Genomic DNA, 14,210 nt, shown 5'->3' with positions numbered 1-14,210 from the left:
TTGCAGGTGGCACCTCCAGCCACAACAAAGTTGGGGTGGGGGGGGCAGAGCAAAGGAGATAATTCCTTCATGTCTTTGGAAGAAGAAGGAAATTTCTGCCAAATGTCTCGCACTCCACCATTCCCTTTACTGCCATTGGTAGTAGTGAGTCATATACACTCTCAGATTCCCAGAAGGGAAAAGAGACAAAGGAAGGGACATGAGGGTATTTTACTGGGAAGTGGAATCCCAGGAATCGGGAATGATAAAGGAGCGAGCAGAACCGCTGGAGACACGACATAAGGATTTCCTGTTGCCATCATAGCAAGTGGCCATGGACTGCTGAGAGGCTGTAAGAAGCGCCTCTGATGAACAAGGAGAAAGCACCTATCTGTGACCTTCATCCCACATTGAGCAGAGATGCATCTCAAGAAGCAGTAGCCGGCCCCGCTTTCTAGGTGAGCTGTGGTTGGACGTTTTGGAGTTCCCATGCTCTAAGTTGTAGCAGAAATGGAGAATACCCTGGACAGAGGGGGAAGGACACACTGCAGGTCTGAGATGCACCCCGGCTCCAGCAGGCCCTCCCTGCTCTGTGCTGAACGGTCATGTGTACTTGGCAGGGATCGAGAAGAGCGGTTACTGCAGAAATGGTGGGCATATGAGCTAGGAGTATCTGGGAAGATCTAAAGAGATGCACGTGGGTATTCGGTAGACATGGGCCAGCCCTAAAACAGTCTCTGTCAGGTGCTTCTGGGATCCTTGCCACATTCTCTACCTCTAGTTTTGACTTCAGCTATAATGGACGTTTGTGTGTGTGTGTATGTGTGTGTGTGTGTGTGTGTGTGTGTGTGTGTGATGCTGAGGATTGAGCCCAGAGGCTTATGCACACCAGGGTCTTGTGCTATACCACTTAACTAAACCCTCTGAGCAATTCTGAAATGGATTTCCCACAGTAACAAACACAGCGATCGCCCCGCTGACTTTCTTCGTCTGATTCCTCACTCCTGTTCCCTTACTGTTCCTTAGAGTCACACCAAGAATGCATTTCCACGCATAAGTCTGAGTCTAAGACTCTACTTTCAGAGGAAACCAAACTGAAAAGATGAATTCTGGGAGTCATAGCCTTGAAAATGACTCTTCAGGGTAAGATGCTGGGAAATGTCCATAATCGTGCCGCTGCTGGCGGTGAACAAGATACGACCAACCCTGTCCTGGAAGTGACATCACAGTGACAGAGTCCTGCTTGTGGTCAGCTGAGATGAATACAAGTAGAAAAGGAGGTGCTGACACGTGCAGCCTCTCTGGAAGAACAATAAAGGATCCGTGGGTCATGGGATGGCTGACCTGCTACGGAAGCCTACGAGGAAGAAGATGGAATAGTCAAACGCCCAGATATCAATTCAGGATACATGGTGAAAGCCAGAAGCCTGCCAGAACAGCAGTTCAAAGCGCCTGTGAGCTTCTGCAGAGATAGAGCAGTTTGCTGAAAATAAGACCCAGGATCTAATTGAAAGGGTAGCTGAGGTGCAAAAAAGATGGAATAGGTACAACCTTCGAGGTTCTTTAATAATAAGGAGCGGAACCTTCAAGTCCAGGAGATAACATCTGGATGAATTTGAAAACAGATTTCTTTACCCCCTTGAATACTCCAGAGCAGTAGATGTAACTAACCCCTGCCACTTTTTGAAAGGAAGGATAAATGTCCTGCCCTTGTTTGGAAATCACGATAGGATTCAATTGATAATATACCCTTTCAAGAGGACATTTATCATTTTCAGATATGGTCCCTTATACGGACATTCTCTTTTTTTTTTTTAAAGATTTATTTATTTATATGTAAGTACACTGTAGCTGTCTTCAGACACTCCAGAAGAGGGCGTCAGATCTCGTTACGGATGGTTGTGAGCCACCATGTTGTTGCTGGGATTTGAACTCTGAACCTTCGGAAGAGCAGTCGGGTGCTCTTACCCACTGAGCCATCTCACCAGCCCGGACATTCTCTTATTATGGGCTGGAAAAAATATAAGTAATGGGAACGTGCATAAGGAATGAATTTATAGGGTGCTAGAGCGTGGCACAAATGTCAAACTGAAAGAAGAGGGTGTCTTGGCAGGAACACTCCTGCTTCATGGGCTAGAACACCCTGGGGGTGGGGGTGGGATGGATACCTGGAGCTAATGCTGAAATCGGTCTGGGGAGGCTTCTGGAAGTAGCCTATAGTAAGAAGACAAAGGTGCTCTGGCTACCATGGCAGAGACTGCTTGTCCTCGAGTGGCTGTTAGATTGTATACAGAAATTTACCACTACTTTTTTTTTTTAACATTGCAGTAAAATTCACATAATACAAAACTGTCCATTTTAACTCTTTGCATGTGATACTGAAGTCTAAACCCGGGGCCTTGTACATGCCAGGCAAGAATATTCTACCACTGAGATACATTCCTGCCCCCTTAATGAGTTGTGTCAAATTCAGCAGTATTCAGAACATGCATTAAGGGGCTGGAGGGATGGCTCAGGGGTTAGGAGCACTGAGTGATCTTCCAGAGGTCCTGAGTTCAATACCCAGTAACCACATGGTAGCTCACAACCATCTGTAATGGGATCTGGTGCCCTCTTGTGGTGTGTTTGGAGACAGAGACAGTGTACTCATTTATATAATAAATCTTTTTTTAAAAGGCACGTATTAATCAGTGCTGCTCAACCATCAATGCTGTCTATTTCTAGCTCTCTACCTCTGCACACAGAAACGCAGTACCCTTTCAACAACAACTTCCCACTGATCCTTCCCCACTGACCTCCGCTACTTGACAGAGGGTTTTTGTTATCTTGTTTCCTTTTTTGAGACAGAGTTTCTCTGTGTAGCCTTAGCTTTCCTGGGACTCACTCTGTAGACCAGACTGGCCTTGAACTCGGAGATCCGACTGTTTCTGCCTTCTGAGTGCTGGGATTAAAGACCAGTGCCATCATGTCTCACTGTCTGGCCTGGCAGTTTTGAGAAAGGAGTCAGAAGACTCAGAGAAACTGCAATGCTTGAGGGGAAGTTAACCACGTGTGGCTAAAGAACACACTGGTTAGTCCCCCAGAAAAACCCAGAGAGCATCTGTCTTGGTTTTCTATTGCTCTAAAGACACTACAAACAACGCTACTTATCAAAGAAAGTGTTTCAGAGGGTTAGAGTCTATAATGGTGGAGCAAAGGTGGGGTATCAGGAGTCAATAAATGCTTACATCCTGAGAGCAGGAGCCAAGAGAGCTAACTGGGAACGGAGGGATGGGTTTTTGAAACCCCCAAAGCATCCATACCTAGTAATATACTTCTCAATTCTTCCCAAACAAGGCTCACTAACTGGGGACCCAGTATTCACATGTAAGAGCCTGTGCGGAACATTTTTATTCAAACCACCACAGTATTCCCTCTGCTAATACCACAAGGGACACCTGGGTCTGGGGGCATCATGGAGTTGGGGGCATCACAGAGTCCACCAGAAATACACTAACCATCCCACTGTGCCTATGGTTAAACTACCATCTGGTTTTCTTTCTTTTTCTATGTGTGGGGGTGGGGGGAGAAGCCCTGAAATTCTCATCCTCCTGTCTCCACCTCCTAAGTGCTGGGATTACTGGCATGCACCAGGTCCAGTTTATGAGTATAGGGGATGAAACCCTGCGCTTTGAGCCGGTGAGACAAATACTCTACCAACTGAGCTCCATCCCCAGCCCCCATACGCCTTTATTTTAAGTTCTTCCTGCTGGTGGATCAAGAGGCCTAGAAAGGAGAGGTATACTAGGGACAGTCAACAACTCGCCCTGAAGAACCAGGCATGTTCATATCCAACGTCGGTAAGGAAGAGTATGGCTGGAACTCGGGGGAGCTATACGGATGTCTCTCTGTGCTTCTGTGCTCATTGATAAGGGTTAACAGGCCTTACCATGTTAGCCAAGGACTTAGGCTCTGCATCTGGCGCTGGTGGTGTAGCGACAGCATTTGATTGTGAATCTCCCGGAGCTGTCAGCAGGAGTCTGCAGAGAGTTCTCTAATGCCTGTGCCCTCTGAGGTTACTGTCCATTCTAATCTCTGAGTGGACTTATTTATTCTCTTATGCTCTGATAATTGTTTCACAGAATCCCAGACAAAACCTCAGAACACTAGAAAATAAAACCCTCCGTGGCTGGCCTCGACTGATCTGTGCAGAGGGAAGTTTGTTCTGTCTGCACACCAGCCCCTGACTATTGGCACCACAGAAAGCCTGGAACCTCCTTTGTACACCAGTCAAGGGCTAGCAATTGTCATCTAGCCAAGGAGATGTTTGGAAGTTACCAGGACACAGGAAAGGTTTAGGGTGACCTCCAGAGTGCTTGGGAACCAAGGATGTGTCAGTCCAGGCTTGAGTCCCCAGCGCTGGGAACAGTACCCCTGGCTCTTGCCCCGTGGTCCAGCTTCCTCAAAGCAAGCATTGCTCACCCACCCACCCCGTTTGCTTTTGCAAAGACCTGGATGGCCATGCAAGATAAGCAGTAGCCCCTGTGAGCTCAGAAGACAGCCCCGGGAGACAGCGCAAAGGCAGGCTCCTCCGCAAGGGATGGCTTGAGCCTAGCTGCTGGCTCTGCAGGCAGTCAGGAGTAGGAGCAGCAGCCGGGACCGAAGAGGTTAACGTGCATCTGCCTCCGAATGTTAATGTGTCTAGGTGATGTCAGTGGGAGCTGGGAAGGAGGGAGTGGGGCGAGCAGTTGGGCTCAGAGGCAGCAGAGGCTGCCAGGCGGTAGAGGAAGACCCTTTTCTGGACTGCGGGGCTCACGCTCCGGACAAGGCGGTGGCGGGCGCTAGAGGCTGCCGCAGCCTGCGTGGGTGGACGGGCGCTCCACTCCAGGGAGCAGCGACCTGCACCGGCTGCATGGATCTGCAAGCCTCGTTGCTGTCCACTGGCCCCAATGCCAGCAACATCTCCGATGGCCAGGATAATTTCACATTGGCGGGTGAGTCGAGTTGGAGTCCTCCCTCCTCCGGGATGGGTGTGGAAAATGGGAAGGTTTCACCTCCCAAGCCAAACTGCCTGGGAAACTTTATCTTACAGTTCTTGGTGATAAGATCTGCAGTCGGCTTTGCCTGAAGAGGAAGAGGAGAGGAGGGGACACCAGCTAGGACAGAAGGGGCAGGGAGGAATAGAGATGGGGCAGAGGCACATTTAGAAACAACAAGGGTTGGTGACAAGACGTGAGGCAGGCTTGAGGTGAAAGCTTGCCGATGAGTCCTAAATATGCTTTGCAGGGGGAAAAATCAAGGCTGGAGAAGCAAGCAAGCAAGACAGCAAGACAGCAAGACAGCGGGCGGGTAGTATGTGGGAGCCAGCAGAAGCGCTTTGATTCACCGCTATCCTGGGCTCAATCCTCTGGCCTCCTGGGGTAATGGGTTCTGAGTGGTCCTTGCTGTCTTCTGGCAAAGGCTGCTGGGAGCAAAAGACTTCACAGGGCGTGAGAGGATTAACTTTTCTGGTGAATTAAGCTTCTTGACATTTGCAGAACGTCAACGCCTTGAAATTCTAGCTCTGAAGGAGAAGGGAATGAAGGGGAAAGAGGAAAGGTTGGTGTGGAGAAAATTCCCAAGCTTCTGGGGTGTAACACAGCTCCAGTCCCTACCCTATTGGGAAAGCCCAGACTCAGGAGACATGGTCCAAGGAAATCCCTGACAGAAAACCGGGAGAGGGCAGGGCTGTGGAGCCTGAAACACACCCCACACCCATGGTGACAGTCACTTCTCACATATGCCTAGGAACCTATCTGAAACCTTTGGCCATCTCTCTCTGAAAAGATGAGGTTGCAAATACACACACACACACACACACACACACACACACACACACGAATGTCCTTCAAACCTTTTTGACAAGGTTTTCTGGTGGATCCCGGGGATATGAAGTTGTTCTCAGCAGATATCTGGGAGTCTTGACTCCTGGCCCTCTAAGTAAATGGATGAAGCGAAGAAGAATGGGGTCTTCTGAGTAACAGGTGGATCTAGAAAATCCCATAGGAGTCACCAGGGCACGGTGGAGGAGGGTAAGGTACAGAACTAACAATAGCCCGAGGAGGGGAAAGAGCAGGAGATGATTCCAGAGACATAGTGACCCCAAGCTGCAAGGGAAAGCATGAGGGGCCAGCAGGAAGGCCGACATGGCAGGTTGTCAGCTTCTAGATCAGAAGGCGGGTCATACTTGCTCTTTCTATCCTCAGGGCCACCTCCTCGCACAAGGAGTGTCTCCTACATCAACATCATCATGCCTTCAGTGTTTGGTACCATCTGTCTCCTGGGCATTGTGGGAAACTCCACAGTCATTTTTGCCGTGGTGAAGAAATCCAAGCTGCACTGGTGCAACAATGTCCCTGACATCTTCATCATCAACCTCTCTGTGGTGGATCTGCTTTTCCTGCTGGGCATGCCTTTCATGATCCACCAGCTCATGGGTAATGGTGTCTGGCACTTTGGGGAAACCATGTGCACCCTCATCACAGCCATGGATGCCAACAGTCAGTTCACCAGCACCTACATCCTGACTGCTATGGCCATTGACCGCTACTTGGCCACCGTCCATCCCATCTCCTCCACCAAGTTCCGGAAGCCCTCCATGGCCACCCTGGTGATCTGCCTCCTGTGGGCTCTCTCATTCATTAGCATCACTCCTGTGTGGCTCTATGCCAGACTCATCCCCTTCCCAGGGGGTGCTGTGGGCTGTGGCATCCGCCTGCCAAACCCAGATACTGATCTCTACTGGTTCACTCTGTATCAGTTTTTCCTGGCCTTTGCCCTTCCGTTTGTGGTCATCACTGCTGCGTACGTGAAAATACTACAGCGCATGACGTCTTCGGTGGCCCCAGCCTCTCAACGCAGCATCCGGCTTCGGACAAAGAGGGTGACCCGCACAGCCATTGCCATCTGTCTGGTCTTCTTTGTGTGCTGGGCGCCCTACTACGTGCTGCAGCTGACCCAGTTGTCCATCAGCCGCCCGACCCTCACATTCGTCTACCTGTACAATGCGGCTATCAGCTTGGGCTATGCCAACAGCTGCCTCAATCCCTTTGTGTACATAGTACTCTGTGAGACCTTTCGAAAACGCTTGGTGCTGTCGGTGAAGCCCGCGGCCCAGGGGCAGCTTCGCACGGTCAGCAATGCTCAGACAGCTGACGAGGAGAGGACAGAAAGCAAAGGCACCTGACAATCCCCCGGTCACCTCCAAGTCAGGTCACCGCATCAAACCATGGGGAGAGATACTGAGATAAACCCGGGGCTACCCTGGGAGGATGCAGAAGCTGGAGGCTGGGGGCTTGTAGCAAACCACATTCCACGGGGCCCACAAATTGCTAGGGAGGCTTGCAGCCAGGTTTGGGGGGAAGCTTCAGACTGCAAGGATCCCCTTGACAGAATAGAAGCAGAGCAAGAAGGAAAGGGTGGTTTGACTGGTTCTCGGGATCTGTATCTGTTGGCTCGTATATATCTTTCTCTCAAGGGAAGAAGGCAGAGGTTCCTAGCTGGGTTCCTTTAAAACTAGGCAGGGCTAGGATCTGAGCAGCTAGGGCTATACTGTGAGACTGGGCAAGCCGAGCGTTCCCTCCCATCTCTCATTGGTGTGATAGAAGGCAGTCTTTCTCCCAAGCTGGTGGATCTCCTGAAGCACGCTCCAGCATCCTGTGCTGATTTCACTTTCTCTTTAGGGGATGCATGTTGACACTGGGGTGTGGGCTCTGAGCCCACAGGAGTTTAAAAAACCAAAAGAGCTCAGAGTGTCGAGAGAGATCCAATCACCAAGAATGACAAGGCAACCTGGGGTGGATGTGGATCTTGAAACTAATAAAAAGGGGCTTTCACAGTGACGTTCTCTTCATAGGGCACAGCTGTCAGTCTATGGCTGATCCAGAGTGAGCATCCATGAATTCTGCATGTGCAGGGGTCACTCTAATGCCTGATATGTTGGCATCATCTTTGTGCTTGAGCCTTCCACTCCCAAATGGGAATGAAATAAAGGCAACTTCCCACCCACGTCATTCTGGAGGCTCCTGCGTAATTGCTTGTGCTGTGTGTGTGTGTGTTCTATACAAGGAAAGAGGGGTCACTTGAGTATTATAGTTGGATCTTGTTTGGGGCTGCATTTTTAGGGCGCCTGAGGTTAAGGGATTTGGTTTTCTGGACCCACAGGGAGAAGGTTAGTGGTATTCATGGAGCTACTGTGAATTCATCCCATCGCGGGGCTGTGGCTGTACTTGTTCTGGAGACTCCGCATCCTGGCTTGAACTCCTGTTCTCATCAGTGCTGGTCCCTCAGGTCCCCCAAGTTCTAGTGTGAATCCCCCAGACCCGACCCTCCCTGCTTCGTGCTGAGTCACCAGCTGCTGGGCTGGCTCTTGGGGGGGGGGGGTTGGGGGAGTCTGAGCTAGTCTCTGCTTGATGTAGCTGAGATCTGCTGGGCACCTTAAAAGCAGATGACCACTCGGGCCGCTGGGAGGCAGTCGTGGCTGCTGCTTATTAGTTCTGGCATCAAGAGGGTGCAGGATGCTGCCTAGCAGATGTTAAGGAGAGCTGAAACAAGTTGTCCAGAGGCATCATGGAGGGTGGCTCCCTCCGCTCTTGCTGGTCACTTCTCATTGCAGAGTTGCAGTAGTAGCTGCTTGGAATACTTCTAGGAGGCCTCTTTGGGTGCTGGGGAGTCAGCCTCCTCATTAGTATTAAAATTTCTTGATAGGAGGTTAGCTCTCCTTCCTTCTCTAGCTGCCATAGATAAGCTTCCAGTCTAGATGAGGTGCAAACCCAGTGAAAGAAAAAAAAGGGTCCTGGGGGGGGGGAGCGAATATGGTGGTGTGTGTGTGTGTAACCCCAGCACCAGGGAGGCTGAAGCAGGAAGACAGAGAGAGAGAGAGAGAGAGAGAGAGAGAGAGAGAGAGAGAGAGCATAAGGCCTGGGGCCTGGAACCCACACAGGTAAAGAGGGGAGAAGAGAGCTGACTCCACAAAGCTCTCCTCGACACGCCACACCCACGCACCCCTCTCGATGATAATAATAAAGTTTAGAGAATAAAGGCGTTCGACTGTGAAAAGGGGGTGGAAAGAAAAGTAAGAGCAGGAGCCCTGGGAGGAGCCCTGGGAGGAGCCCTGGGAGGAGCATGGAAAATGCTGTCCTTGGTGCGTGATTCGGTAATCATACCCATGAACTCACTGCAGCTGAGACAACGGCATAAGATCAAGTTCACGAGATGCGGCAGGCAACATTCCAACAGGCTGTATTAATCAGACTCAGTGGGTTATTAACAACACAAAAGGAATGGACCTGAAGAAGGGAGGGGGGCATGCTGCTTGGGGCGCCTGGGGGGGTGAGGGGGGATTGGGGGTGCATATGATCAAGGTGCATTGCTTACATGTATGACATTGTCAAAGAATGAAAAGGATTCTTAAAAAAAAAAAAAAAAAAAAAAAGGAGTACCAGGCCACCCTGGGCTACAAGAATCCTTCTAAGGAGAAAGAGTCTTACCAGAGCCTTAAGGCAAACTAAGGAGAAGCAGCTCCTACCACTAGTGTAGGAGGCTTTCCTTTATCCAGCCTATGAAGAGGTTTCCCACGATTTCCACACAGCCCTCCTCTGAAACTGGGAACCAGATGAGATGGCCTCTCCTAGGAATACGTGTGACCAAGTCAATAGCTAACAGTGGTAGCGACCTCAGAGGCGCCAAGGAAGGGTCTTCCTTTCTCTGTTAATCGCCCAGGGAAGAGACTGAAATGGAAACAAAGTATGTGGAACTGCGAGAGTGAGTGGGTGCCAGTAGAAGAGGGGGAGGGATCAGAGATGGGGACAGCACAGAGGAGGGCATTGGGAAGGCTGAGAGGGATGGGAAACTCTCTCACTGGGAGTCAGTAGCCTGGGCAACTCCTGAGATGTGATCAGGTACAGGTACGAGTGAACACAGGCAGCCAGGTGTGGTGGCAATCACATAGAATCCCAGTGTTCAGGAGGCTGAGGCAGGGGATCACGAGTTTGAGGTCAGCCTGGGTTACAATAATAAGACTTTGTATGAAAAGAAGGACAAGGTGAAATGGAAGAGAGGAAGAGGAGGAGGAGGAGGAGGAGGAAAAAGCTTATGCGGTGGGTTGAAGTCAGGATTAGGCCACAGGACAGCTTGCTGATATTGTCAGTAGGAATGGAGAATTCTGAGGAAGGCTGTCTCTGCAGGTTCATGGAATGGATACATGCAACTTCACTGCCTTCTTTCAGCTGAGGCCCTGGCAAGCCACAGTTGGGGTCCGCACGGAAAGACGCAGACAGCTGGAGAAGCATGAAGACTGTGCAGCTGATCTCCTTGTTTCCTTTCCCCCCTCACACCCCGCAGCTAGTCTGTCTCAGGGACCTCACCAAGTAGTCTTCCAGAATCTAGGGAGCTTTCTACATTGCTTCTGTAACTCTCCCCAGGAAACATCTCTCCATTGTGAGAACGGCCCTCCTAAAACTCTCTGTGGTAAAGAAAGACCACAGCCAAGCTTAAGATCTCACAGTAGCTCTCGGGTACAAAAGACCACCCGGAAGGCCCTCTGCACAGGGACCTTCAGCGGCAAGAGCTCCACACAACAGGGCTACCAATTATCTTCTGCTTCATGCGTCATCTGTTATTCATTTTATTATTTTATATATGTGTGTGGGTCCATGTGTGTACGTGTGTCGAAGTCTGAGGACAACATTCAGTAGTTAGTTCTCTCTTTCTACCGTGGGTTCTGGGACTCGAACTTCAGATATCAGGTTTATGTGGCAAGCTCCTTTACCCGATGGGCCAACTTTCCTGCCCCTTTCATTTTTGTCTTTGGTTTTGTTTTTATAAATTGTAGTAAAATCTACACTTTGCTACTTTAACCTTTTGTTGTTGATGTTTGTTTTGTTGTTGTTGTTGTTTTGCTTGTTGGGTTTTTTGGTGCATTTGTTTGTTTGCTTTTTGCTTTTTCTCGACAAGGTTTCTCTGTATAGTCCAGGCTGTCCTGGAACTCATTCTGTAGACCAGGCTAGCCTCCAACTCAGAGATCTACCTGCCTTCTACCTCCCTAATACTGGGATTAAAGACATGTGCCATTACCACCCCGCTTACTTTGACCATTGTAAGTGTATAACTTGGTAGCATCCACATTACTATGCAGCGGCCACCATCCAGGTTCAGATTATTCATCATCGAAACTAAAGCTGCAATAAATACTAACTCACGGGCAGGTAAGATGGCTCAGACAGTAAAGTGCTTGCCATGCAAGCAAGACAACCTGAGCTTGAGCTTCAAATCCAGGTAGAAAAGCTGGGTGCAGTGGTGTGTACCTGTAATTCTAATGCTAGGGAGGCAGAGACAGGAGGGCCCCTGGAGCTCACTGTCCAGCTAATTTAGCCTAATCGGTGAACTCCAGGCCGGTGAGAGAGTCTGTCTCTAAAAACATGGTGGAACTGTCGAGATGGCTTACTGGATAAAGGTGCTTTCTACACACACACACACGCACACACACACAAATAATGCGTAAATGTAAAAGCATAATGAAAAAGATGCAGAAACACGAATGTCTCCTAAGGAGCAGCACGAAGTGTTCCCCTTGGCTTTTATTTGCACCCAAATACACACCTGCACTCACACGAAATGAGTACAAATGCAACGCTCTCCCCTGCCTCCAGCTCTTGGCGGCCACCATTCTATTTTCTAGGAATCTGACTCTTCAAGGCAGCTTCTACAAATGCAACTACACATCATTTGTCCACGATTTGCAACGGGCTTATTTCTCTTCATGTGATGTCTTTAAAGTCCATTGGTATTGCTGTGTACAGCCGGCCTTACCACGCTGTGCTTGTCTACAGCGACTGATGGGCACTCAGATGTCAACATCATTTGACAGTGCGGCTGGGTTGACTGTTGGAGTCTGGGCTTTTGGTTCCCTTAGGTATACAGCCAGGGGTGAAACGGAGGGATCTTATAGCAGCTCTATGTTTACGGCTTTGAAGACCTGCCAAACTGCTCCCTACATTGCTGCATTGTCTTACATTCTCATCAGCAACACACGAGGGATCCAGTTCTCTACTCCCTTATACCTGCTTTGTCCTTTCTCATCTTCCTTCTCTTCTCCTTCTCTTAAATGAAACCTGTTCAAATTGGTGCGAATCCGGTCTTTGCTGCCTCATTATTAGTGAGGTGGAACATATTTTCATCGGTTCAGTCTTCATTTGTATAGATTCTTTGGAGAATTGTCTTTAAGCCTTTTGTCCATTTTTTAAATTGGGCTGTTCTTTTGTTATTGTTAGAATGATATTTTACTCAACTCAAATTAGTAATAATTGGTTCTGGATGCTTTGTTACTAGGAAAAAAATAGATAAAAAACAATCTAAGTTTTCTCCTCTGCAGTTTAATGAAATTCTTGCCCATTTTTACAAAATTGAGTAGCGCCTTCCAGATGACTCAGAAGGGTAAAGGCACTTCCCCATCAAGTTTGATGACCTGAGTCCAATCTTGGGCAATTCACATGGTGGAAAGAGAGAATCTATTCCTGCAAGTTGTCCCCTGACCCCAACATGTGTCCCATGGCATACAAGTGTCTCTGAGATACATGCACACACATAAACGGATAAACACATTTAATTTTTTAATTTTAGGGTACAGGGATGGCATACAAGTGCCTCTGAGATATATGCACACACATAAACGGATAAACACATTTAATTTTTTTTTAATTTTAGGGTACAGGGAGATAGTTCAGTTAGCATAAAAACCTGAGTTTGAACTCCAGCACCCATGTAAGAAGCTGGGTGTGGCTATGTGTATTTATAATCCTGCAGACATGGGGCAAACAGATTCCTGGGTCTTGCTGCTTGACCTGCTGAGCCTAAACAAGCAGCCCAGGTCCCAGTGGGAGACATTGTCTCAAAGAACAAAGGGGATGGTTTGTGACAAAGATAAGAAAATAGCTTTTCAGCCTTCACGCATACTTACACATGCAACTCACACATTGGGCACATATGTACACATATACAACCCTTACACAGATTGAGCATATGGCTGAAGAATATGGGTTTCCCACTTACCTCTTCCTCCTCTATGGTTTCAATAAGAATGGCCCCATGGGGGCTCATATATTTGAATACTCAGTTAACAGGGAATAGCTATTTGAGAAGAATTAACGAGTGTAGCCTTGTTGGAGTAGGTGTGGCCTTAATGGAGGAAGTATGTCACTGGGAGTGGGATGTGAGATTTTAAAAGCCCACATCAGGCCCAGTCTCTTCTCTTCCTCTTCCTCTCTCTCTCTCTCCCTCCCTCTGCCTACTGATCAGGATTTAGCTCTCAGCTACTTCCTCAGCACCATGATTTCATGCCACCATGCTCCCTGCTGTCATACTTCCTGCCATGATGATAATGGACTAAACCCCTGGAACTGTAAGCCAGCCCCCAATTAAATGCTTTCTTTTTTAAGAGTTGCCTTGGTTGTGGGTGGTATCTCTTCACAGCAATAGAACAGTGACTAAGACAGAAGTTGGTATCAGGAGCAGGGTCAGCAACTAGGACACCCTTCAAAGCTTGTGATCAGCAGTTAAGTCCAATAGATCCAATGAGTTGAGGAGGTGAGGAAAGGCAAAACAGCTAAAGAGTGGTGGTGGCTTTCCCAAGGGCCCACCCAGCCCTCACTCTCAAAGGCCAGAAGAGGGCAGAACTTCCAAATGGTCAGGGATGGGTTGGGTAAGCCTCTTCTTTGTCTTCAGTGCTGCCTCCTATGAGGGGAAGATGAGTGGTGGTCATCCCAGGCTATGAAGAAGAGTAAGAATCCTTATTAAAGGATGAGAGAGGGCAGGTCAGATGGCTCAGTGTCACAAGTCTGACAACCCTGAGTTCAATCCCCACAGTGGAAGGAGAGAAATGACCCCAAAAAGTTGTCCTCTGATTTCCACATGTGCATCGTGGTATATATGTGCACCTGCACTCACTGACAAACACCACAGAGAGAGAGAGAGAGAGAGAGAGAGAGAGAGAGAGAGGCAGACAGACATACAGACAGACACACAAACACAAATGATGAAGTTTGATAAAACACATTTTGAAAAAGAAAGTGTATAACTTCTTTTTTTTTATTTTTAGGGGGGTGTTCTTTAAGATAGGGTCTCACTATGTAGCTCTGGCTCAGCTGAAACTCACTATGTAGACCAGGCTGGTCTCCAACTCACAGAAATCTTCCTGTCTCTGCCTCCTGAGTGCTGGG

General features: G+C 48.7%; 1 protein-coding gene across 1 annotated transcript; it reads left to right on the top strand.

Annotated features, from left to right (window-relative positions):
• Nucleotides 1-4,695: 4,695 nt before the first annotated feature.
• Nucleotides 4,696-7,995, top strand: Mchr1 (melanin concentrating hormone receptor 1). The gene is made up of 2 exons (XM_021184187.2): nt 4,696-4,952; nt 6,204-7,995. Exons 1-2 carry the CDS (start codon nt 4,871-4,873, stop codon nt 7,181-7,183), a joined length of 1,062 nt encoding a protein of 353 aa, XP_021039846.2. The 5' UTR covers nt 4,696-4,870; the 3' UTR covers nt 7,184-7,995.
• The last annotated feature ends 6,215 nt before the right edge of the window (nt 7,996-14,210 follow it).

The sequence above is a fragment of the Mus caroli genome, unplaced genomic scaffold, assembly GCF_978045245.1.
Source record: "Mus caroli unplaced genomic scaffold, Mus_caroli_1 scaffold_16, whole genome shotgun sequence".
In the NCBI taxonomy this organism is placed as follows: Eukaryota; Metazoa; Chordata; class Mammalia; order Rodentia; family Muridae; genus Mus; species Mus caroli.
Note: the sequence above shows the minus strand (reverse complement) of the source record. Positions and strands in the feature narration are given on the sequence as shown.